This window comes from Heterocephalus glaber, unplaced genomic scaffold (genome assembly GCF_053883595.1).
Source record: "Heterocephalus glaber isolate CG9 unplaced genomic scaffold, H.glaber_assembly_v1.0 deba00001429, whole genome shotgun sequence".
Classification (NCBI taxonomy): domain Eukaryota; kingdom Metazoa; phylum Chordata; class Mammalia; order Rodentia; family Bathyergidae; genus Heterocephalus; species Heterocephalus glaber.
Window position 1 is genome coordinate 19944917 of NW_028258294.1, and position 27713 is coordinate 19972629.

Consider the following 27713-nt stretch of genomic DNA (forward strand, 5'->3'; position numbering starts at 1 on the left):
TTGTAAATAGGGAACGGTGGAGGGGGTGAAGGGAGGGCTAGGAATGGGGAAAAAATATGAACCAAGATACATCATGTAAAGGTACAAGTTCCCAATGAGAAATGTAAATGTATTGTATACCTAAAATGTACCAATAAAAGAATTTAAAAAATAAAATAAAGAGATTGTAGGTTTATTTAAAGAGATTGTAGGGAATTAGTATAATTTCTTCATTAACATTTTGGTAAAATTCACCTGTGAAACCATCTGGAATTTATGCTGTTTGAAAAGTTTTTAAATTATGGATTTAAATTTTTTAACAAAGGAATTGGTCCATTTCATCTAGAGTATCAAATTTTGGGGCACAACATTACTTGTAATATTTCTTTATCTTTTAACATCCAGGGAATCAGCAGCAATATCTTCGCTTTCATTGCTTAATGCATAAATTGTTGCATTACCATCACGATCTAATTTATCTGTATTATTTCTCTAGATTAATCACCCCCAAACACACTTGCTAGATGTCACTCTTAGCCCTTTAATGGATCCCTTTTATGAATATAACAGAATAATTTCAAATATACATATATACATACATACATTTATTTATTTATTTATTGCATGCTAGAGTAGTTCAGACTTTTGACCTTGTACCCAAAGTGTTTAACCATTTATCATCTTACTAGATTTGCAATATAGGTTTAGTATCCCTTATTTGAAACAGTTGAGAATCAAATTGCTTCAGATTTGAAAGTTGATTGTCAACAAGTCAGGCAACTATAACTTCCTTCTTTAATCCAGGTGAGAAATGTGAATAAATATTAAGGGTTATATATTTGGAATTTTAATTTAGTAAAGCAATTGGTCTGCTATAGACCAATAATTTTGTAAAACATAGAAAAATTAATTACTACACAATGAAATAATTAAGAATGCAAAACCTATAGTAATACATATCTATTTTTATTATTAGAATCAACAGACATAAAATTATTCTGAGAAATCATATAAAATTTTGGCAGGCATATTCTTCATTTCTAAACTTATCTCATCTTGAACAAGTTAGTTTATGATCCATAGCTAGTTCTCAAACCACAGTGTGACCAGCACTGATACACTGCTTTTATTTTAGAGAAGCAAAGTGAGAAATAATAATGATTTCTATTTTGAGATCTGATTATGTATCAAGCACTAACACTTCATATATATTATTTATTTTAGTCCCCCAAAAATTCTTTTGGGTAAACACTGTCATCATTTACAGTTGAAGAAATTGATGGTCATGAAGTAAGAGATGCCTGATAAGATAGCAACAAATCTGGAGACAACCAAGAATCTTTATTCTGGTTTTATGTAATAATTAAGTTAGAACTTCTAATATATAAAATTTATTCTTTTCTTCAGCTAATCAAAGTTCTTAAAAAAAGTAAATTTGCCCTTAATTTCAATTTTTAGATTCCCAATTTTAGAATTTGTACAGCTTGCCTTGACCCTGATAATTCTGTATGTGCAAGAGAAATGTAGAACAGAAGAGTAGGTAGGGGAAAGCTGAGACAAGAAGGAATAATTAATATTGGTCACAACCTGGAAATGCGAGGACAAGTATCACTGATGCAGGACTCTGGATCTCCTACCCACGACATCTAGCTGTGCTTTTGTTTCATTTTTCCCTACTAATGCTAATTCCAACAATGCAAACCATTAGGGAATGTGGGGAGTTTTGTTATTTCTCTTTTTTGAAATCATTTTTCCTGGGAACTTCTGTGATAATGAATATTTATTAAATACAGTATCTTATTTGGGAAACACTTTGCTTTTGTTTAAAAAAATACAAAATAAGTAAAAGACTAGCAGCATAGCATTTAATTGGGAAGGTGGTATTGAACAATAATGTCTTTTTTTTTCCTGTAAGATGGCCTTCTAGAAAGACAAAGCTTTGCTTTCTTTTTGTCTACATATAAAAAACAAACAGGGCACCAGGCCAGTTGTCTAGACAATTTAAGTAAAAAGTTCTTGAAATGTCTAGTTAATCATCTAAAATCACTGTTTTATCAGTCCACGGAGATAAAAACTACGGTTGCCTAGTGAATGGTAAATAAAAAACAAAAGCATCTATTATTAATAAGCATTCTATTAATTCTTAAACATAGCAAACTATAAGTCAATATCATCCTGAAACCATGAGTTCGACTAATTAAATATGTTTAAAGTGGCATTCTTAAGTCTTTATTCTGAATTCATGAATTCAAAGGAAAAATAAAGAACTTGTTAGCAAACATTTTAATGCAGTCTTAGATTTTTCATATGCCCTTTGTTTTGTACATAGCACTTGTATTCCTTTGCATTAAATTCCTCAAAGGATTTCATTATCTGTAATAGGACTTTTGCCTTTTCTCTGTTTTAGTACTACTGCAGTGATTGGGTGCTGACTCCCAATAATTGAGGGAAGTTTTCAAAAAATTTGCTTCAAATGGGCAAAGGCCCAATTACCACGCTCCTTCTGTAGCTAGTCACTGATATAAGGACCAAAAGGAAGAGTATATTTGGTAGGCAAAAAAATTGATTTTTGTCATGTTTAATTTATTAAAAAATGGTGAAATTTGCACAATACTGGTGAACTATGAAAGTAGAGATGTCCAGTAATCAGTTAGAGATAAAATCTGCCTGAGGAGGAACACTTGGGAATCAATAAACTACAGATGGTAATTGCAGGAAATAAGTAACAAGATCACCCCTAAAGAAAATGTGCTGAGCAGGAAGAGAGCCTAAACAGAATCCTGGAGAATAATGACCTTAAATTTATCAAGCCTTTTTAGATCTTATTTAATAATGCCTCCAAGTGGACTGTGCCAAGACCCAGATGCTGTGGTTTCCCAGGGATTTTATTTGCAAACTAAGCCAACTAAAGTCTTTACCTTCCCCCTCCTCCCCTCCCATCCCAAAGCAACAGATAACCTCTGTGCCAGTCTCAGCTAACACAAATACAACCTCAATGAGGGGCAAAGAGTAAAACAAATGTCAGTGTATGTAAAGAACTTTCATATTAGAGGGAGGAAAGGTTTATTTTACATGTGCAACTGTTGAAACAAACGTCAGAGCAATTTGTGATCATTTTTAAGAGGTAGATTCCACATTAAGGCATGAAAGGATGTTTTTACCATAGAAGCACCGACTGTGAATGGGCTGCATTGTAGGTGGCGAATTCTGTGTTACAACATCTGTTAGAATGATCATAAAAGAGATTCCTGTGAGCAGAAACCTAATGGATACTTAGAGCCCTCATCTGCACTAAGTGAAAATTTCATAAATATTGACATTAATTTAATCAACTATGTTCATGTTTCTCACTTATTCAGAATGAATACAGAAAATTTGTTTTATCAAAATAGCTAGAAAAAGTGTAGATGCTTTTTATTAGTTTTGCAGTGAAGCTAAAGTTGTGATAAGCAAATTCAATTGTTTTAATAACTTAATGAACTTTTTCTGCATTGGCTCTAGTCTAAACCCTACTGTACCTAAAGGCTCTCCAAAATCAAAGGTTTCCCTCTCTAGAAAAGCTGCACTCCACAGGTCCACTTTCCTATTCACATAAGCTGTTGAAGCATTTGTGATAAAGGATTTTAGAGTCTAGATAAGTCAGTAAAGAAACTTTGTACATCTTCAAAGACAAAACAGTAAAATTGGTCATTTAGCTAGCATTTCTTCTAAATGAATCTGAAATGTTAATTTTTAGACTTGCCTTCTTATATTGTTAAAACTGCTACAACAAAGAAGTACTCTGATAATGCTGGTCTTTATAACTAAGCTTGTTGTATTAACTAAAGAATTCCAGTTTTATCCTTCAGCTGACCTGCTATGTTTCAGGAATAGCTAAACCTTATTAGTTTCTTCCATTACATAGCAGCAGGACAGAAAAGTATAAGGACAGTAGGTTTGTGGGTGGATCAGCTGTCTGTTTCACAGCATACCTTAGCGGCTAAGAAGCACATGTTTTAGAGGGTGAATTTCCAGTTTATCAGCCATCTGACCTTGACCAACTTAATGAAACTCTCTACATTTTAGCATCTTTATCTGATACTTCAAAAGGATTGTTGGATCAAAAGAATTGGTAAATGCCAGGGCTTTTATAACAAGAAAATACTCGTTTCACTCTGTTTCTTTATTAGCATTACTATGCATTATACTGAGAGAATTTCTACCTTAAGTAAAGTGCTTATGAGAGATCCTCATTTCAGACTTGTAAATTGTTTTGATGAAAAGGAGCAGGGATATGTTTATTTTATAGCAGTAATTATAGATTGTATGTATTCAGACCTAGGTTCAAATAAAACCACATGACATTATCCCAAAGTTTGTTTACAGACTTTTGGGAACATTTTAGGAATCAAATTACATGGTATTACTTTACTGTGTATTTACCAATGTGTCTTCATGGGAATACAAAATATTCTCATGATTTTATCTGCAATTATACCAAACTTCCTATAATATTAGCAAATTCATGGCATGAATAGCCCTGATGCTGAAGTTACACAAGGTGCTCATTTCAGGACCCTAGGACTCAGCTGGCAGCATCACAAAGTGTAACCTAATGCTACAAATCACAGCGTGCTCACAATGGTGGTGGCCAGAAGAGGAAGAACCTTCTTTAGCCACTCCACATGTTTCTTTCCACGTGGCAAGAACTCCATAGCCTCTCAATGTTCCCTTAATTTACTCCTGGAGAAAAGTAACATGGTCTATACTTAGAGTTCTTGGAGTGAAAAACTGACCATTCATCATCCTCCCTGCCTCTCCTCTTGGGAGGAAACAGTCTCTAAACAGGAGGCAGGAACTCAGGTGGACTCCTCCCTGCCCTTTTCCAGAGGTCACTGGACCATGACACTGGGGAGGCAGCCCCAGGCCAACAGTGCCAGGAACAGAGACCAGGATTCCACAAGCAGAAGAAGCTTCACACTTGGAAGACACCCTCAGAACCAGTTTGACTAGAATCATCTGCATTGTCCTTTCACTTGTTACTCAGTGGTTTCAAAATCCGGGTGGGGAAGAATAATTATTATTCGTTTGGTCTCTATTTTTTATTTGGTACTAGGGTCAAACTCACAACCTTGTGCTTGCGAGGCAGGTGAGGGTGCCACTGAGCCAAATCCCCAGTCCTCATTTGGTCTCTAAACTCAAATTCTATGGGTACAGAGGATACTTCAGTTATTCTTAAACTGATTTTTAATGAGAAAACTAACCTTTGTTGAAAACTTATCATGGGCCAGAGATTATACTAGATACTGAAAATATAGAAAACTAAGATACAACTTCTGTTCTTAAGGCAAGACTTGTTGGAAGTGGAGCAAGTCAAGATTCTAGGCTGCTTCAGCAGTCCCCTGGTCCCCACTGTTCTTGTGTATTGTTTATTTACTTGGTTGTTCATTGTCAAGTAATTCTCACCTGTTCCAGAAATCTACATGGCTTTGGGGAAATCACACTGTGACTCTTCCCCTACTATTTTATCCTGGAAAAAATAACTATCAGGAACAGTTTAAAGATAAAAGTGCATCCTGTATACATATCAAGAATGTGTTCATGGTAATAGAAAGTAGAGATGGTAAAGATGGAGAAGAAGAGCAAAAATTGATGACATGACTATGCTTTTTAGACTTTAATACCACTGATGAAATGGCTTTCCCCCTCCATCCTGCCCTTTCCTTCTCTTCCAGAGTTATTGCACTGCCAGGCAACAGACTTAGAGACTGAAGTCTAATAAAAGATGGACACATATGTAAAATATATCAAAATAATGTGACAGGTGCTACACAACTGGCATTTTCATACTAATCATTTGAAGAATTTTCTGCTAACAGAGGCTGAGTGACACGTTCAAGCACAGGAATCAGGTAAAATTTTACCTTTTTCTCCTATGCAGCAGCACATATTACAGTACAAGTCAAAAAATTATCTGTGAAAACACTCTAGAAAAAAAGAATTTGCAAACTAGTCCCCTTGGAATAACAAAGCATGTGAGCACACACAACAGCACAGGAAGTCTTGGTACTGCCGCAGTGGTGTTTAAACTCTGTACTATGGAACTTTTTGGGAGGAGAGGGTGTGCACAGAGAACTGCAGGGACTTAAGGGTCTCTAAAGCATAAACCCCACCCCTACACTAGCTCTGCTTTTTTCTTTCATTCTGCAAAGAAGTGCTTCAAAAGAAAATAAGTAAAGAGGAATATGCTGGGGATTTAGTTCAGTGGTTCCACTGCCTGCCTCCCAAGCGCCCAAGCGCAATGTCCCGAGTTCAATCCCCAGTACCAAAAAAAAAAAAAAAGAAAAAAAGGAGGAATAGACTCTATTGTACAGGAATTTAGAGTGTGAGATAGGAAGTAGTAAGACTTGAGCTTACAGCAGACATGGCAGGGCAGCTAATGCTGCCCACTGCCTTTCAGGCAAGTGGAAAGTTCCTATGTTTTGCCGCACACTGAATTTGCCTGAGTGTCTTCAAAAATATTGAAGCCCTGATCCCACCTTCAGACCTTCTGATTCAACTAGTATGCCACATGACCTAGAGTTAGACATTGTTTTTAAGTTTCCAGATGATTCTAATGTGTAGCAAGTCCGAGAACTGCTGTCTTAGACAAATGCAAGCAAAGTAACCAAATTGGGATTCACTTTTCAAAGGGCTCAAAGTTGTACTGTGTAGCAGCCTGAGTTTTAATCTGGTCCTAACACATATTTAAGATTACACACTAAATTCTGAACTCTCTATACAGAAATAACTGCACAGAACAGCTTTTAACATTACTTTCCAGTCCTGATACACTTACATGCCTGTCAAGGTTTTGATTGTAGGCTTTGCAGCAATGAAAATGATTACTTCTCAGTTTTTAAAATATGGGCTCTTGTGTATAATGACACAGAGCTCAGAAAGTGAAAGAAGAAGGGCTTTTGGGCCACCTTCTGTCCTGCAGCTCCTGGCATAGAGGAAGGGTCTTCCAGGCCACCATCCCTCCCACTGCTCCCGGCCCAGAGGGAGGGGCTTCTGAGCCACCATCCCACTGCTCCTGGTCCAGAGGAAGGGGCTTCTTGGCCACCATCCCTCCCTCTGCTCCCAGCAAACAGGAAAGGGCTTTGGGTCACCATCCCTACTGCTGCTCGTGGGCCCTGGCCCACCTCACCCAGCTCAGAGGAGGTAATCCGTACAGGCACTAACAGCCCCCTGGCCCAGTCAAAATGAGAAAAGCCATAAATAAGCCTCAAAACCAGACTTCCAGATCACCTACAGCAACCCCAAAGGGAAATGAGATACTCTGATACTCTGATACTCAACCACCTGGACCCACTGAACTGGCAACAAAAGGGGATCTGGAAAAAATGAAATCAGAAATAATTTCTCAGATAACAGGAGAAACTGTGCCCCTAGTGCAAGACATGATTAATAAATCTAGAGAGGAGCTGAGGAACATGATGGAATCCCAACATAAGAAACAAATGGAATCTATAAAACAGAGGTAAATAGATTTCCAGGAGATGAAAAACTCCATTGAAAGTCTACGCAGCAGAATGAGCCAATGTGAGGACAGAATTTCAGATATAGAAGATAAGATTGCAATTAGTGACCAGGAAAACAAAAATTGCTTCAAAATTATAAGGGAACATGAGAAATCAATCCAGCAGCTGCTAGATGATGCAAACAAGAAAAACATAAGACTGATTGGGCTCAATGAAGAAACAGGAGAGAGTGGAGATGACATAAAAAAATCTCTTCACAGAAATAATGGCAGAAAACTTCCCAAGCAGGGGAAAAGAGCTTGACATACAAATAAGTGAGGCATATAGGACACCAAATAGCCTTGATCAAAACAAATCTACACATAGTCATATAATTGTTAAGATTCCAGAAACTCAACAGAACAAAGTTCCACAAGCAGTTAGAGAAAAGAAACAAATCACATACAAAGGAAAGCCCATCAGAATCACAGCAGACTTCTCAACACAAACCATCAAGGCAAGAAGAGCTTGGAGTGACATATTCCAAGCCCTAAAAGAAAACAGCCTCCAACCCACATTGATATACCCTGCAAAACTATCTTTCAAAATTGATGAAGAAATAAGATACTTTCATGAAAAAGAGCACTTTAGGAACTTCATGAATACCAAACCACCACTCCAAAGAATTTTACACAATATCCTAGGAACAGACACTGAGGATCACAAGCCCACGAAGCAAAGCAGAATGAACCCATCTGGCATGAAAAGAAGTTAAATGTAAAGGGGGAGAACGCAACAAAAAGAAAAAGTCATGGAAATGACAAGTCAATACGTTTCAGTTATAACCATCAATGTTAATGGTCTCAATTCACCAATCAAAAGAAATAGACTGGCAGAATGGGTCAAGAAGCAAAATCCAACAATATGCTGCATACAAAAAACACACTTAATTCAAAAGGAAACTCATAAGCTGAAAGTTAAAGGGTGGAAAACAATACTCCATGAGACAGGAACCCAAAAAAAAGCAGGAGTAGCTATCCTCTTTGCAGATCAAGTAGATTTCAAACCAACACTGATTAAGAGAGATGAAGAAGGACACTACATCCTTGTAAAGGGAACAATCCAAGAGGAAGAGATGACAATCATAAATATCTACACACCAAACACTAGTGCGCCCAACTATATCGAACAAATACTAACAGACATGAAAAGTCATATATGCACTAATACAATTGTAGTGGGGGACCTCAACACCCCACTGTCACAAATAGATAGATCAACTAGACAAAAACTAAGTAATGAAATACTAGAACTCAATCGAACTCTTGAACAAATGAACTTAACAGACGTTTACAGAGTCTTCCACCCCACAAAATCAGAATACATATTCTTCTCAGCTGCACATGGGTCATTCTCAAAAATAGACCACATACTCACACATAGAACATGTTTAAGTAAGTGCAAAGGAATTGAAGTTATCCCCTGTATATTATCAGACCATAGTGTGATGAAATAGGAGATCAATAGCAAAAGAAACTCGAAAAATTTCATAAACACGTGGAAATTGAACAGCACACTTCTGAATAACCAATGGGTCACAGAGGAAATTAAAGAAGAAATCAGACAGTTCCTTCAATTAAATGACAATGACAATACAACATATTGGAATCTATGGGACACAATGAAAGCAGTCTTACGAGGGAAATTCATAGCAGTGAATACTCATATTAGGAAAACAGAACGAGCCCAATTAAACAACCTGATGCTGAACCTCAAGCTTCTAGAAAAAGAAGAGCAGGACAACCCCAAAGCTCATACAAGGGAGGAAATTATAAAGATCAGAGGAGAAATCAATGCAATGGAGACTAAGAGAATGATACAAAAAAATCAATGAAGCCAAGATTTGGTTCTTCAAAAGAATCAACAAAATTGACAAACCCTTAGCCAACCTTGTCAGAAAAAGGAAAGAAAAGGCCCAAATCCATGCAATTAGGAATGAAAAGGGTGAAATTACAACAGACCCAGCAGAAATACAGAGGATCATCAATACCTACTTCCAGAACCTATACACCAATAAGATGGACAACACAGAAGAAATGGACAGATTCCTAGATACATATGAATTACCAAAGTTGAACGAAGAAGAACTAAAAATTCTGAACAACCCAATATCAACCAATGAAATTGAAAATGTAATTAAAAACTTATCAACTGAGAAAAGCCCAGGCCCTGATGGCTTCACTGCTGAATTCTACAAGACATTTAGAGAGGAACTGCTGCCACTACTGAAGAGTTTAAACTCTTCAATGAAATTGAAAGGGAAGCAATACTCCCAAATTCCTGGAATACCCCTGGAAGCAAGCATCACCTTGATCCCCAAAGCAGAGAAAGACCCAACTGAAAAAGAGAACTATAGGCCAATCTCACTAATGAACATAGATGCAAAAATCCTTAATAAGATACTGGCATATAGAATGCAGAAGATCATCAAGAAGATCATACACCCTGATCAAGTAAGATTCAACCTAGGGATGCAGGGATGGTTCAACATACACAAATCAATCAATGTAATACACTGTATCAATAGAGCCAAGGACAAAAACCATATGATTATCTCCATAGACACAGAAAAAGCATTTGACAAAATCCAACATGCATTTATGATAAAAACCCTACAAAAAAATGGAATAGACAGTCTCTTCCTCAATCTGATAAAAGCTATCTATGGAAAACCAACAGCCAATATCATACTAAATGGTCAAAATTGAAATCCTTCACACTAAGGAACAAGACAAGGATGTCCACTGTCACCACTCTTGTTCAATATAGTTTTGGAAATATTATCCATGGAAATTAGACAAGAGAAAAAATAAAAGGAATAAAGATGGGAAATGAAGAAGTCAAATTGTCATTATTTGCAGATGACATGACACTCTATATAGAAGACCCCAAGAACTCCACCAAAACTCTTCTAGACTTAATAATCAAATTCAGTAGAGTAGCTGGATACAAGGTCAACACACAAAAATCCATAGCTGTCCTCTACACCAATGACAGACTCACTGAGAGAGAAATAGGGCAAACAATTCCTTTCATAATAGCATCCAAAAATCTGAAATACTTAGGAATCAACCTAACGAAAGAAATCAAAGACCTCTTCTCTGAAAACTATAGCACTCTGAAAAGAGAGATTGAATATGATATCAGAAAATGGAAAGACATCCCTTGCTCCTGGGTAGGAAGGATCAACATAGTGAAAATGGCCATACTTCAAAAACTGCTATATAGATTCAATACAATCCCAATTGAAATTCCAGCAGCATATTTCACAGACCTTGAAAAAACAATCCAAAAGTTCATTTGGAACAAGAAGAGACCCAGAATAGCAAAAGCAATTCTAGGTAACAGAGACATGGCAGGGCGTATCACAATCCCCAACCTGCAACCCTACCACAAAGCTACTGTGATAAAAACAGCATGATACTGGCAAAGAAACAGACCTGAGGACCAGTGGAACAGATTAGAAGATGCAGAAACAACGTCAGACACACTCAGCCATCTCATCTTTGATAAAGGAGCCAAACATCCTCCCTGGAGGAAAGATAGCCTCTTTAATAAATGGTGCTGCAAAAAGTGGGCTTCAGCTTGCCAAAGATTAAAACTGGACCTGTATCTCTCACCATGCACTAGACTAAAATCAAAATGGATTAAAGATCTAAATATTAAAATAGAAACTGTGAAGCAGTTGGAACAGAGGTTAGGTAGAACCCTTGAAGACATCGGTGTAGGAAAAGATTTTATGAACAAAACCTCAGTTGCCCGTGAACTAGCACAAACAATCAACAAGTGGGATCTCTTCTTATTAAAAGGCTTCTGCACAGCAAGAGAAACCACCAGCAGTGTGAAGAGACAACCCACAATGTGGGAAAAAATCTTCACCTGCTCTTCCTCAGACAAAGGTCTACTATCTTGAATCTATAAAGAATTTAAAAAGATCAGACCTCCCAAATTTAAAGACCCAATCCGAAAATGGGCATCTGAAATGAACAGACATTTCTCAGACAAAGAAGTAGAAATAGCAAATAAATACATGAAAAATGTTCAACATCATTGGTCATTCGAGAGATGCAAATGAAAACAATGCTGAGATTCCACCTCACTCCGGAAAGAATGGCTGCTATCATGAAATCAACCAATAACAAATGCTGGCCTGGCTGTGGGGAAGGAGGAACCCTGCTCCACTGCTGGTGGGAGTGTAGACTGGTGCAACCACTGTGGAAATCAGTATGGAGATACCTCAAAGAACTAGGACTGGAAGTCCCATTTGACCCTGCTATTCCACTGCTGGGGATCTTCCCCTAAGAATTAAAAGAATCATACCACAGTGATATACGTGCACCCATGTTCACAGCAGCACAGTTTGTGATAGCTAAAACTTGGAAACAGCCCAAAAGCCCATCAACTGGAGACTGGATCAAGAAAATGTGGTTTTTTTATAAAATGGAGTACTACTCACTGAGCCTTAAAAAATGAGAAATTAGAGACATTTATAGCTAAGTGGATGCACGTTGAAATTCTTAAGTGAAATAAATAGAACACATGTGTAAATACCGAATAGTTTCTCTGGTGTGAGAAACTGAAAGTGTAAATAAGGACTAAATGTATAATAGGTAATGTGAAATAGGAAGAAAAGGGGCAAAGGGGAAGGAAGTGGGAAGGCTAGGGGAAAGGATAGAAGAGAATGGGATTAATATGAGAAAATGGAAAAACAGGAATAAAATCTTTGTAAATAGGGAGGACTGGAGGGGTTGGAGGGCTCGGGAAGGGGGAAAAATAAGAACCCAGCGAGATTATGTAAAGGTGCAAATTTCCAATGATGAATGTCATTATATTGTATACCTAAAATGTACCAATGATTAGAATGAATAATGGATAACGCAAAATAGGAAGAAAAGGTCCAAAGGGGTAGGGGTAGTGGGAGGGGCAGGGGAAAGGAAAGAAGGGAAAGGAAAAATGATGAGAAATGGAAAAAATGGAAATAAAGTCTTTGTAAATAGGGAAGGGTGGAGGGGGTGAAGGGAGGGCTAGGAATGGGGAAGAAATAAGAACCAAGATGCATTATGTAAAGGTACAATTCCCATTGAGAAATGTAATTGTGTTGTATACCTACAATGTACCAATAAAATAATTTAATACAAAAAAAAAAAAGAAAGAAGAATATGAACAACTAAACAACGCTAAGAACAGGACCCAGGAAAGTTGTAAGAACTTTAGCACAGTAATTGCTGGAATGTCTTGTAGTTACCAGGACTGTCATTTACTCATTTAATTTTTTGGATTAGTATTAGAATTTAGTACTACAAACACTGAGTCTCCATACCTTTTGGTGAGACGAGGAGTTACAAGGACAATAGACAGTTAGGGAAGGAACCTAAGTAAACTAAGCCTTCACCCAAGCTCCAGGAAATTGAAATCTGACTTAATCACAAGGACCTAATGAAGTCTGCCCCTTGATTTCAGAGACACAGCGGCAGCTGCAACTGTTTCATTTTGCTTTCATGCGCCACCAAAACTGCTTGCCAAGTTTCAAAAGGCAACTGCCAATAGCAAACTGCATCTGCTAAAACGTCCAGTCAAAGGTCTGTATACAAACCCCTAGACTTAGGCACCTCCACAGCATCCTCTGTTGGAGACCCTCCTGGCCAGCAGGAGTCTTCTTTTTTCTGTCTTATATGCTATACCCAGTTCACTCCCCACTGCTGTGTCTGTAGGCCTCATTCTTCATTAGGCAAGAAGACAAGTGCCCAAAGGGAGAAGAAAATCAACATTTTTGGAGGGCTTGTTCAGGATTGCTTCTCTAAAGAGAGTAAGTGTGTGGAATGACTGGACCTCACATCTTTTATCCTTCTTTGCATTCCAAAGACCGTGAACCTGTTGACCAGTAGAGCATAGCATAGTTGCCACTCTTAAGTCACAGGAGACAAACTCTCCAGCAACTTCTGGTTAGTCCTCCACTGACCCTTCTAGAATGGTGGGAATGTTTGCCAGACAAGGAGTTGGGCTACTTTCCTGAGGCTGACCTCTGGAAGTAAAGAACTGGTGGAAGCCAGTGTGAAAATTGCAAGGCTCTGGCTGAGGCTACAACACGGTGAGTACTCAAAGGTCTGCCAGTGGAAACCAGGCCACAACAGCCCAACTGGGCACAGTAAGTCCCCACTTACAAATGAGTTCCATTTAGGGAGAACATCTGTAAGTCAGATTCATTGGTAAGTATGACAAAGTGAGCCTTACACACCTTTGAGACAAATGAGTATACAATGTAAAGCACAAAAAATACACACAAAAATACTGTAAATAAACTATTTTTTCTTTTACAATTGCCTTAAAATGGTAAGGTAGACACATTGTTCACAGAATGTTCTTAAGTTGGGGACTTATTGTATCCAGCAGAGAAACCTCTACTTTCCTATCACGCCTACTCTGAACTCCTCTGTGAGATGAGAATCAAACTCTCTCAGTGTTTACCAGGTATTCCCTTTCTAGGGTGACCTGAGACCCCTCCTCTAAGAGTTGACCTATAGGTGTAAACTTTGTCTCTTTCCACAACTATGGCTGAATCCCTACTTTAAAGACATGTCCTAATAGGGAGGGGATATCTTAGGCTGCCTCACTTTGTCACCTTGTCCCCACTGCTCTTGTGTATTGTTTGTTTGGCTGTTCACTGTTAAGCAAGTCCCACCTGTTCCAGAAACCTGCACATCTGCACAGCTTTGGGGAAATCACACTGTAATTCTTTTTCTTTCTTTTTTTTTTTTTGATACCGGGGATTGAATTCAGGATCTTGCACTTGCAAGGCAGGTGCTGGAACCACTGAGCTAAATTCCCGGCCCATCACATTTTAATTCTACCCTTACCATACATACCCTGGAAAAATAACTAACAGGAACAGTTTAAAGGATTCATTTATGGCAACAGAGACTAGAGATGGTAAAGATGGGGAAGAGTGATGACAGGGCTATGACCTTGACACCTTGCTTAATACCTCTGGTAAAATGGCTTCTTGGTTTGTTTTTTTTAATTAAATTCTTTTATTGGTACATTGTAGGTATACAACACAATTACATTTCTCATTGGGAATTGTACCTTTACATAATGCATCTTGGTTCTTATTTCTTCCCCATTCCAGCCCTCCCTTCACGCCCTCCACCCTTCCCTATTTACAAAGACTTTATTTCCATTTTTTCCATTTCTCAGCATTTTTCCTTTCCCTTCTTTCCTTTCCCCTGCCCCTCCCACTACCCCTACCCCTTTGGACCTTTTCTTCCTATTTTGGTTATCCATTATTCATTCTAATCATTGGTACATTTTAGGTATACAATATAATGACATTCATCATTGGAAATTTGCACCTTTACATAATCTCGCTGGGTTCTTATTTTTCACCCTTGCCCAGCCCTCCCTTCAACCCCTCCAGTCCTATTTTCAAAGATTTTGTTCCTATTTCTCCATTTTCTCATATTAATCCCATTCCCTTCTATCCTTTCCCCTAGCCCTCTCACTTCCTTCCCCTTTGCCCCTTTTCTTCCTATTTCACATTACCTATTATACGTTTAGTCCTTATTTACACTTTCAGTTTCTCAAACCAGAGAAACTATTCGGTATTTATACATGTGTGTCCTATTTATTTCACTTAAGAGTATCGCCTCAATGTGCATCCACTTAGCTATAAATGTCTCTAATTTCTCATTTTTTATGGCTGAGTAGTACTCCATTTTATTAAAAAACCCCACATTTTCTTGATCCAGTCTCCAGTTGGTGGGCATTTGGGCTGTTTCCAAGTTTTAGCTATTACACACTGCGCTGCTGTGAACATGGGTGCACGTATATCACTGTGGTATGATTCTTTTAATTCTTAGGGGAAGATCCCCAGCAGTGGAATAGCAGGGTCAAATGGGACTTCCAGTCCTAGTTCTTTGAGGTATCTCCATACTGATTTCCACAGTGGTTGCACCAGTCTACACTCCCACCAGCAGTGGAGCAGGGTTCCTCCTTCCCCACAGCCAGGCCAGCATTTGTTATTGGTTGATTTCATGATAGCAGCCATTCTTTCCGGAGTGAGGTGGAATCTCAGCATTGTTTTCATTTGCATCTCTCGAATGACCAATGATATTGAACATTTTTCATGTATTTATTTGCTATTTCTACTTCTTTGTCTGAGAAATGTCTGTTCATTTCAGATGCCCATTTTCGGATTGGGTCTTTAAATTTGGGAGGTCTGATCTTTTTAAATTCTTTATAGATTCAAGATAGTAGACCTTTGTCTGAGGAAGAGCAGGTGAAGATTTTTTCCCACATTGTGGGTTGTCTCTTCACACTGCTGGTGGTTTCTCTTGCTGTGCAGAAGCCTTTTAATAAGAAGAGATCCCACTTGTTGATTGTTTGTGCTAGTTCATGGGCAACTGAGGTTTTGTTCATAAAATCTTTTCCTACACCGATGTCTTCAAGGGTTCTACCTAACCTCTGTTCCAACTGCTTCACAGTTTCTATTTTAATATTTAGATCTTTAATCCATTTTGATTTTAGTTTAGTGCATGGTGAGAGATACAGGTCTAGTTTTAATCTTTGGTCAGCTGAAGCCCAATTTTTCCAGCACCATTTATTAAAGAGGCTATCTTTCCTCCAGGGAGGATGTTTGGCTCCTTTATCAAAGATGAGATGGCTGAGTGTGTCTGACGTTGTTTCTGCATCTTCTAATCTGTTCCACTGGTCCTCAGGTCTGTTTCTTTGCCAGTACCATGCTGTTTTTATCACAGTAGCTTTGTGGTAGGGTTGCAGGTTGGGGATTGTGATACCCCCTGCCATGTCTCTGTTACCTAGAATTGCTTTTGCTATTCTGGGTCTCTTCTTGTTCCACATGAATTTTTGGATTGTTTTCTTGAGGTCCATGAAGTATGCTGCTGGGATCTCAATTGGAATTGCATTAAATCTATATAGCAGTTTTGGAAGTATGGCCATTTTCCCTATATTAATCCTTCCTACCCAGGAGCAGGGGATGTCTGTCCATTTTCTGATATCATCTTCAATCTTTTTTCAGAGTGAAATGGCTTCTTGGTTTTCCTCCTCCATCCTATCCTTTCCTTGTCTTCTAGAGTTATTGTACAGCCAGACAACATTCACATTGTTCTTCAAACTACTTTATGGTCACATAATGAAGTTTTGAAAGCTTTACAGACAGTTTCCTCTAAGCACACTCAGGATGTTTTATAGTTAAGATAATATTGCTTCTTTTGGACTCCTGGTACATCATATACTTTTGCTCTTTTGTATGGCTGGATTTATATTTGAAAGGTTATAAACAACTGGTGATTGATCATGTGATCCATGTAAAAACAACTTTTCAGCATTGTGTCCCCTATTTTCCACCCTCACCAGCCAGTCATTTTTCAAAATAATTCCCGCCAAACACTTCTCTCCAATTCTGTTTCCACATCCCCACCTCTAGGTGATGTCACGGGCCTACACAAATGAAAGATTCCATGCATGGTTACAGGTGTACTTCTCCTTTCTTTGGCAGGCCTGCCATAAACAGTAAATAACAGATATTTACCATGAAGAAATACTGCTCAAGAAGAGGCAGTATTGAATTTGTTCTGGAATAAGAAAACTCATTTGGAACCCCTGCCTCTTATGTGGGAAACTTGTTTTAATTCACTAATTGCCCAATTATTGAACTTTAATTTCATTTTTTCCAGATCCCTTTTGGTTGCCAGTTCAGTGGGTCCAGGTGGTTGAGTATCAGAGGGTTCCATCACATTTCCCTTTGGGGTTGCTGTAGGTGATCTGGAAGTCTGGTTTTGAGAATTACTTGTTTTCTCATTTCGACTGGGGCAGGGGGCTGTTAGCGCCTGCCCGGATTACCTCCTCTGAGCTGGGAGAGGTAGGAAAGGGGCCGGGAGCAGCAGTAGGGATGGTGATCCAAAAGCCCTTTCCTCTGGGCTGGGAGCAGCGGGAGGGATGGTGGCCAGGAAGCCCCTTCCTCTGTACCAGGAGCAGTGGGATGGTGGCTCAGAAGCTCCTCCCTCTGGGCCAGGAGGGGTGGGAGGGATGGTGGCCTGGAAGCCCCTTCCTCTGGGCCAGGAGCAGTGGTAGGGATGGTGACCCAAAAGCCCTTTCCTGTGGGCTGGGAGCACCAGGAGGTATGGTGACTGGGAAGCCCCTTCCTCTGGACAGGAGCAGTGGGAGGGCAGCTCAGAAGCCCCTACCTCTGGGCTGGGAGCAGCGGGACTCAGTACCTTGGTCTGGTGGTCTGGTGTCCTCTGCGTCTTTGTAGTGTGGAACCAGGTGGCTGCCTGTCTGCAGCGGGGTGATTCGGCATCTTCCGCGCGACTGGGGACCTCCGTAGGGCGTGGGCAGACCTGCTTGTCTGCAGCGGGCTGATTCGGTGTGTTCCGCGTGACTGGGGACCTCGGTAGGGCCCATTACTGAACTTTAAAACGAGGGCAAAATCACTCTGATGATTGAGATACTGTATACCATGTACATAAAGTTCTTGGTATTATCATAATATAAAGTGTTCAATGAATGGCAATGATTATTATTTTTGCTGTTGCTGCCAGTATGGCTGCTCATAATTCTTAATTGCAATGTTGTATTCAGAAATTAAATTATCCTAATGGTGACCCAGAAATACCAGCTTCATATAAACATTGCAAATGTTCTGTAAATATATCTTGAAATTTTTGGAACAATAGAAAACTGCATAGATTTAAAGAATGAATGAAAAAATATTTATCAAAAAACTTCAATAAATCCAGGAGAACACAGAGAATGCTGCCTCTGATTCAAGCTTGTTATTTTCCTGACAAGTGAGGTCTCATTCTGTCACTGTCATTTTTCCTTCCTGTGTTACTGTCGTTTTTTTTCTTTCTCCATTCTGCAACTTCAAATTTGTTTTCTACATAGCACTGTGTGAGAGCTATTTAGGCACCAGGGAGAGTATTTTAATGATGAGGAATGTCTGACACATCATGCAACATAAAGATTTTACAGCACTTCTTGTCAAATTTTCCCTTAACCTGCGAGGTTTCCTCCTGTGATTATCTTGAATAATGAGTAGACACATGTAAATAAATGCATGCCTTCCCAGTTATATCTACAGTAATGTGTTCTTTTATTTTTCCACTTATAATACAGAGGAGAAAGGTAGGCTATAACCTTGCCATGAGGGCTACAGGAAACACTGCATACCTACAAACATTTTATACCTATATCAGATGTTTCCTTGAAGCAGCATGGTGCAAAACTTATCACCTTAAAACATAGTATCAGGTCCTGGGGATTTAGCTCAGTGGTGCCTCTGCCTGCCTCGCAAGTGCAAGGTCCCAAGTTTGATCCCCTGAACAACAGAGCAGAGAACATTGAGAGTTAGAGAGGAGAGAGTGAGGATGTGCTATACAACAGGAATTCAGGTGGATGGAGGCACAAAAATCGAACAAGATGGGTGAATGACCCACTACATTCTAAGTGCATTTTTAGTCCTCCCTTTTTGTATCAAAACCTCAAGTGAAGTTGAAGTTTCCATCTTTTTTGTCCTATATATCATATGAGACAGGACTATAAAAGAGGCACCAGCCTCACCAAGAAATAGTGGAACAGTGTAAAGGGAGGGGCAGATGTTTGGCTTTTGAGGTAGTGACCTGTCCAAAAGTAAATGGATAAAGGCTACAGCAATGCTAAGAGTGATATAGAGAAGCAATGGAACTGACTTGGTCATGAGATTATCTTATTCTCTTCCAAGTGGCCTGAGATGATCATCTTAGCTAGGGGAAGGGCAATATCAGAGTTATAAAAATTAATGGCTCTGGCTGTTGAAACATACCACCAATGATAAAAAATAACCTTGCACCAAACTTCCCCACTCAATCAGACCAGTCTTCCTGGCTGCTTGAATATGCCATGTGTGCATAGTCACAGAGCCTTTGACCATGCTGTCCCTCTTCAGTACTCTTCTTAGAGCATAGCTCATTTTCGTTATTCCAGCTTTGGCTCAGACATCACTGGGCAGGCCTGCTCAGATTGCCTACCCTCAGCTCCAGCCATTTTTACCCCTTCGTCATGTTTGATTCTTTCCCTAGACCTTCCAACCACGTGATTTTGGGGGTTTATTAAATATATGTTTCATTGAATTTAAAAGGCTATTATAAGACACACTTATTTTGTGTAATCCTAACAGTTATATGCTGTTAAACTATGACACAATAGATATTTTCTTCCCATTCTGAATTTTGATTGTATGTATATGTAACTGGAAGAGTTCCAGTAAACTCTTGTAGACACTGATTTTTATATGCCACTCTTGTACCTTATAATAGAAAGTAAAAGAGACATTTTGTTTATTGTTTTGCAGTAAAATATGAAGTTGTCATTTTCTTTCAAAAATCAATATTAGCTTCTGTAATGTCAAACAGGTTTTCCTTCTCTGTTTTTGTCTCTTTTGTAGAAACAATGATTCTTGTTTGACTGGTAAACCATAACACAGTTTTCTCAAAGACATTTTAAATGGCAATTAAACAAAACCTGTGTAATGTTAACAATGCAAATAACTGAAGAGTCACTGATATGCCCCTCTTTGAACAAGTTGGCACTTAAGCCAGAAATGACAGCTATAGCTCTATTGCTGCCTGGCCAGTGATGAGGAAGACACCTTTAATTATAAGCAGTATCTGACTTCAAAATTGCAAAAATGTGACAAAAAGTGTTTCTTAGAATCAGTGCAATAAGCTAACTGATTTTTTATCATTTCCCCCACTGCTTCTCCATCATTAAAATCTATGATAGCATATAGGCAGACCTTAGGAAGACCTTAGGCATATATCTCTAGAACCTAGGACATACTAGGTACTCAAACAATATGTACCCAAAGAATAAGATCTGTTCTCTTTCAAAGTTGATGCTTTACCATTCAGTGTGGGGTGAGATGGTTTAACAACTACAAAAGGAATTTCTCTCTCAACTTAGAAGTAGCATTTCTGGCTAGTAATTGTGCCTTGAAGGTTTGCTGCCACCAATAAGAAAAAAATGTTATCCAATTCCCTTAGACAGAAACATTGTCCTGATGTTTTCCTTTAAACAGCCTAGATGGAAGTGAACTGTAAAAAAAAATGGGATGCTTGGTGATCTCTCTGATGTGATAACCTCTAGGCTTGAATTCTCATTTGCAGAAATCTGGTAAAGTGAAAATAAAACTTACAGGTGGCACCACAATGAATCTTTGGGTGCATGTACCAGAGAGGATGCACAAAAAAATATACTATCCCTTCAGGCTTAGGAAGTTCAGTGAAATAAATACTGGCATGGAGAGCATGACAAAGGATAAGGAGGTATCAAAAATCCAGGTAGCATTAGATAAAACTCTCATTTTTTATCCAATTTATTAAATTAATATCACTTATTCTTAAGTCAACTTCTCATTGTTTTCTCTGATCTAATTTTCTCTCCTCTTTGTGTGTGTGTGGATTCTCTTTGAAGTTAGCTTAAAATTACACACAATAAATGAGAGTTCTAATAAAATTAAAACTATGCATCTTTTTTAAAAAAAAATCTACACAAACATCACCAGGCATCTCCTCTTCTTTACAGTTCACTGTCATCTAGGATATTTAAAGGAAAACATCGAGACAATGTCTCTGTCTAAGAAAATTAGATAGCATTTCTTCTAAAACCTTCCAGGCATAATTACTAGACCAGAAATGCCACTTCTTGTAAGTTGATAAAGAAATTCCATTTAAAGTTTTTGTCCTATCCTACATCACTCTGGGTGGTAAAGCATCATCTTTATAAGTGAACTTATCTCATTATTCAAATAAATATTTTTGAATACCTACTGTGTTCTAGGTCCTAAAGGTATGTACATTCTGTACAGAGGCATAACAATATACAGTACTTCTCTACTTTCCTATAACCTCAATGACCTCAGTTTGGATTCCCTGTAGCTTTTTTACAAACTTTTTACCAAAGGGCTGCTATTCTATGGTGATTTTTTCTTAATGCCTATTATTCATCTTTTCAATATTCCTGTGCTCTTTTATTTTCCAACATAAGAAGGGTGGACTAATGAAATTATCCTATAAGGAAAGTAGACCATTAAGGTAGTTACTCCAAATGATACACATCTTTACATCATCATTTTGAAGTTTCTTCTTTGCTGCTGTGAATTGAACCTAGTGAGTGTTTAGCAACATCCCTAGCTGTGGTGGATTAACTCAATTTGTAATGCCCAGATGACCTGAATCAGTGTGGTCTGGGTGTGGAGGATCCACCTGAGGATTGTTGCCAGTAGCCATAGAAAGAGAACTGGAGGGGATGTCATGTGCTGTTTTTCTAAGAGAAGTTTGCTGTGGATGGTTTTCCTGATGTGAACTCGGCTGTTCTCCTCAGAGGAGCTCAGGGCCTCACTGTCCCTGGGAATGGCCGCTGTTCTCAGTAGGGGACCTCTGATCTTCACCATGAGCATCACTTCCTGGCTCCAATATAGATCCCTCAGTCTAGTGTCACAAATCCTTCACCCCACTGACACAGTGTTTCTGGCTTCCACCACTGGCTTTTGGGCCATCCTGGTGCAGATCCTCAATAAGGACAAGCCTGAGACATTGCCTTGGACGCTAAATATTTAACTGGACTTGTGTGGGACATTGCTGTGTAATCCAGGCCCTTGGTTGGATTCTTTAGGTCTCTAATGTGGAGCTAATCTTTTGCACTCCTCCCTATTTGACTTTTTGGGTAAATATCATAAAATAATCCTATAAATTATGTGCCCTGTATTAAATGTATTCTCTTGCCAAAACCCTGACTACAACACCCAGACATTTTTATGTTTTTTTCTTCTATTAATTTTAAGGCAAGGTAATTCTAGAATGCCTCAGGCTGATCTGGCAATTGCAATCTTTCTTCCTCAGCCTCTTCAGTAGCTGAGCTTACAGTCATGCACTGCCATGCCCAGCTGTTGAATTCTTTACGCTGAATATTTATGTGTTTATTGAGACAATTATTCTCTCATTTAATCAATAATTAGCCTTACATGGAGATTACAAAAGTACAATTTGCTGGTCAAAATAAAACATAAGTGCCTCATACTAAACCTTTCTATGATGCTCTGAGAATATAACAATGTGATTGTATAACGCTTTATGCACTGACCATATTACGATAGGACAGACTATGCTATAGTAACAAAATAACCTTGATACCTCAATAGCTTAATTCAAAATGTTTAGTGCTCATATAAAATTCCAAGTAATTTGGGTAGCCCTGTCCCAGCTCCACCATTTGGAACTCCAAGATTGCTGCAGTTGGGAAGAGACTAGTACAAGCATATTGACTCTTCATTGCCTTAACCCAAAACTGACAAGTGCTACTTCCATTGCTGTCCATTAGCTACAATTAACCATAAAGATTTAATTGATAATGTAAAATTAAAAAGTAATGGTTTGCCTACCACAATAGTCACTAAGGTTTAGTTATTCTATTGTTACTTTAGTTAAATATAACTGTTACTATATTAATACAATATATAAATATCATTATTAAAATTACCTTATTATATTTAACATTTAAGTTTTATGAATTGATTTTGAATTCTGGTCATTTTATAAAAGTACTCTCCTAAATAATAAAAATTGAGTAATATGGATAAAAATTTTCCACATCCAACTTAAGTACTACACAAAACTTTTGTTTTCCAGTTTTACCCTTTACTAGTGAACTACAGCTAGCAGAAAATACATATCATATACATTATTATAAATATTAACTAAATTTTTAAACAGTTACTTTCATCACAGTGCTCTTGTTACCACCAACAGTGTGAGGGAATTTTATTCTCTTCTTAGAATATTTGCATATTTGGGGCCATGAATGGCTATGGAGTTTCCAAGCAGTCATGCTACAATTTTTAGAGGAGATGAACACAGATTGGTGTATGCCATAGTATTCTCAATACATTTCTTCAAAATCCACCAACAGAGCTTTCTAGTCCCCTTTCAATTATTGTTGAGCTGAAGTATCAGAAATTAGAAAAATATCTTGGAAGCAATCCATTTTATAGATAATATTATTTTTACAAAAGAAGGAATTATTATTAAAATCTTTCAGAGTGTTTCCTGTCCACAGGAAGAATACAAATGGATATTTTACCACTAATTCTATAACTTTATTTACACTCAGTTCAAGATCCCTCTATTCTCAGGTCTCATGTTCAATTTATTAGTAGCTTGTGTTAGCTTCACCTCAAAAATGTAATATGGATTCAATTACTGTTCTCCATCTCTACTGCGTCCATCATAGACTAAGTCAACATTATTTCTTGCTGTGATTGCTTCAACTTACCCATAACTAGTTATTTCTACTCTTAACCCTATATCTTCTCCCCACCATAATCTCCAGAAACCAAACTAATTTGTTTATAAAGTTTTCCAATGTAATAGTTTCCCACTGTGTTGAGAATAGAATCCAGTTCTACCTATACAACCTCTGAAAGATCTGGTCATCTATCATCACTCTAGTTCTCACTAGTCATTCATATTAGCTTCCTAAGCTTGATGCAATGTACAGTATTACCTCAGATGTAGGAGCTTGGAACAACATGAATTTATTCTCTCACAGTTTTAGAGGCCAGAAGCCAACAATCAAAGTATTGGCAGGGCTACTTTCCTTCCAGAGGTTCTAGGGGAAGATACATTCCTTCCTCTTACAGCTTCTGGTGGCTGCCAGCATTTCTGTGCTTATGGTCACATCAATAGCTCCAACCCGCTTCCACCTTCAAATTATGTCTTCTAGGGTCCTTTTCTCTTTAAAATTCTAAACATAATCATATCTGGAAGAACTTTACCATGTAAGGTGACATTCACAGGTTCCAAACATTAGAACTTGATTCAATATACTACATCATGATTCAGCAAACTGGCTTTCCTTCTGATCACCTTTTATATGTTCGCTCATGTTCATACTCCCAAGAAATGTTCCTTCTTCTAATCTTCACAAAATCTGCTTTTTATTATCATTGAGATGTACAACTTTAGCCCACCTGCCTTTCTTTCTTTGTGGTATGAATATGTCACTTCCAAATAAAATGAGCATCATATTAAACAAACAGTACAGTTATAGCATACATTTTATGGTGCTTACAGTTTTTTCAGAGAACTTTTATGTACTCATGCTCCCATTTGATTCCTACATCATCTGCTCTAATCACACTATAGAATCATATTTTTTTCAACTTGCAGATGAACTTGGATTATGTAAACAGTAAGAACATTGGTAATGATGCATAGATCCCCTAATTCCTTATGCAGGAATCCACTGCCCCACACTGAACTCTCAGAGCATCATACAAGGGGATGAGGATGTATGTGCAACTTCTAGTACAAAACGCTGAAAGGTAGAACAAGTAATAGACAATAAATGGGAGAAGGTGAGCACCAGGTGCCCCAGGAGAAATTACTATCTGGTTAGTTCTGAAAGAACAAGTGTATATGAATCAATACTGAACTAGACATAAGTTCCCGGGACAACAATCCAATTACAAACACTGAAGACTAATACAAAAGTTAGGGTAACTTAGTGATTTTTTTCACCTGAAACAAAAACATCACATGCAATAACATCATTGACATCAACTATACATTTTCTTCGTTAATAAAACTTACTTCCCCGAAAACCACTCAGTGACAAAACTTTGAGCTCTTGCCACTTCTTAACAAATAATTTCCTGTGAACCAAAAAAGCCAAAGGAATATTAGGATGACAACTACTCAGGCTGGTGTCCAAATTAAATTCTAATGAAACCATTTGAATATCAGAATAAATATAGCACAAAATTGTAATGCCAATTAGCATTTTGTTTATCAGTCATTACCATAAAACAAAGAGAAAATATAACCATGCTACTTTAATAAGGTCATAATTAGAGAAAATTACTTTAGCACAAAATGCAAAGAATTATAGTGAGATTCACACATCAGTATTTGGGCAGAGACAACTTAAAGATATTGTTAAACTTAAGCTTAAACAAAATCATTTAGTGCATGAAAAATCCTTTAAATCCAACAACTTTCTATGTCAACCAATAATCCTGTGTCAGAGTGCTCAAATGTGGACTTTTGGAAATGTAGGACTGTTACTTCTCTTTTTAATTCAACTAACATCTGAAAGAATGACTCCTTAGACTAACTTTAAAGACATTCTCGTCTTTATCTTCCCTTCTGTTGCCTTATTTACCCTGCAATGTAGATAACTCTAATATCTAGCTCTCTCTGGAGGGCAACTCTACATTTCCAACTACATCTCCTTCTGGATATCATGCTGGCAAATGAAGCAACACATCAAACCCAACAAATCATTTCTATCGTCCAGTGTCCTTAGTGCTTTTAATATCCTAACCTCTTCTCAGTTATCTGGCATTTGGAATTCTCTTCACGGAAGTGAAAAGCCAATCAATTCCAAATTGTGTTTATTGGTTTTACTGCTGAATTCCCTCCTTATTTTCTATTCTCATGGTTAATAGCTCTTCAGAGGCTTTTGTGATCTCATCTGGGAGATGTTAGTATATCTATATCTGATTCTCTGTGTCTCTCCAATTCATTTTACCATGGCTTCCAGAGAGGAAGGAAGAGCCTCCATGTCCTGGCCCCACATTATCATTGCTAGTTTCTCTCTCTCTCCTCTTCCAAACACAACTGAAACTGTTCACTTATGCACTCCTCCTTGCTTTCAGACATGCCTTCTGTTCCCTGCCATACTTCTCTGCTTAGCCTAGTTTCTCAGCCCACAATGCAATCCTTAGACCCAGCTTTTTAAAAAGTTTTCATCTGTAATGTGTTGAATAGTGCCCCCCACCATGATTTAATTCAGGATCCTGAGTGGACCTTATTGTGGATTATCCAGATGAGCCTTACACACAGTCTGGAGTGTTATTATAAAATGGAGATCAAGGGATATGGATCACACATGGAAAAGGAAAAGGGCAACATGACCATGAAGGCAGAGACCAGAAGGATTGAGGCCAAAGCCATGTAATGCCAGCAGCCAACTAAAAAATAAATGCCCCCTGGAGCCTCCCTAAGGTGTACAGCCCTGCCAAAACTTTAATTTTGGACTTCTAGTCTCCAGAATTATAAGAGCATAAATTTCTGTTTTAAGCCATAAAGGTTATGACAATTTGACACAACACTCTAGGAAACATTATACACACACACACACCCTATTTCTAATCTCATTTGAATACAACTTTTAATTCCATAAAAGGATGTCTATCTCTAGGGTTGGTATTTAAAACTGTTCGAGCATCATGTTGTAACATTTATTGTATTAACACTACACTATTAGTGACACTATACATATATCTACACGGATATCTTTGTATTTTTCACAGGATAAATCTGACCATATGAATGTGTATGTCCATGCATATATACGCTAAATAATATTATCATGCATTCAGGCATATATATGCTTGTGTGAATACATACACTCACATATACATACACTACATGTATAACCTATATTTGTTGAAATCACCATCTCATGTATCTGCCATTATACCCTACTAACAACAGATGAGCAGGTAATATTTGTAAGATGAATATACAGGCTTTCTAGTCTGTGTGAGTTCCTGTATTACCAAATTTCTAAGTTTTTGATATGGCTAAATGAGCGTTTGAGATGTAATTAATCATGGTTTAGAAAAAGCTGAGGTCTTAAGAAATTCTTTGCAAATAGAACGAGAGTGTCCAAGAAGTATTTGTTGTTCCCCTAAAATCCTCTAGAGGAGGCAGACTGTTCATAATTCACCCCCGTGTGCCCAAGGCTTTCTGTGGGATCCAACATTAGGTTGCATCAAAGGACAATGACTCTTCCAAGGCACTGCATCACCACCTGCACTCAGGGTGCACTAAGTCAGGTCAGGGAGTCATTCTCATAAGTGCAGGGAATGTTCTAGGGAAGAAGACAGTCACTGAAAGCAGGATGCCCCTGAGGTATTCTCCATGGTACTATACACATAGTAGATGTGTATAGTACTGAGAGATGATTGATTGCCTGCTTATTTTTAGGGAACTGAAGGGATTTTCTTTATGTCCTGCATTATTAAGCTATATAATGGGATATTATCATTAACATTTTGTAAGAAAAACTGATTTTTTCCCCTCTAAATATACAATTTGAAAGATCTAGCTGGGCATGCTACTCCCAATACACGGG

At 38.0% G+C, this 27713-nt stretch overlaps 1 protein-coding gene across 8 annotated transcripts in view; it reads right to left on the reverse strand.

The window, feature by feature from the left end:
• Positions 1–27713, reverse strand: part of Pdgfd (platelet derived growth factor D) — a 247557-nt gene that overhangs the window by 194055 nt on the left and 25789 nt on the right. For 3 of the 8 annotated variants that reach the window (XM_087212345.1, XM_087212347.1, XM_087212344.1), the window contains exon 2: positions 17753–17946. The exons of the other annotated variants lie outside the window; for them this stretch is intronic. In XM_087212345.1, the coding sequence (XP_087068471.1) occupies positions 17753–17939 (187 nt within the window). In that variant the 5' untranslated portion in view covers positions 17940–17946. The remainder of the gene's footprint in view (positions 1–17752; positions 17947–27713) is intronic. 8 annotated transcript variants of the gene reach the window in all.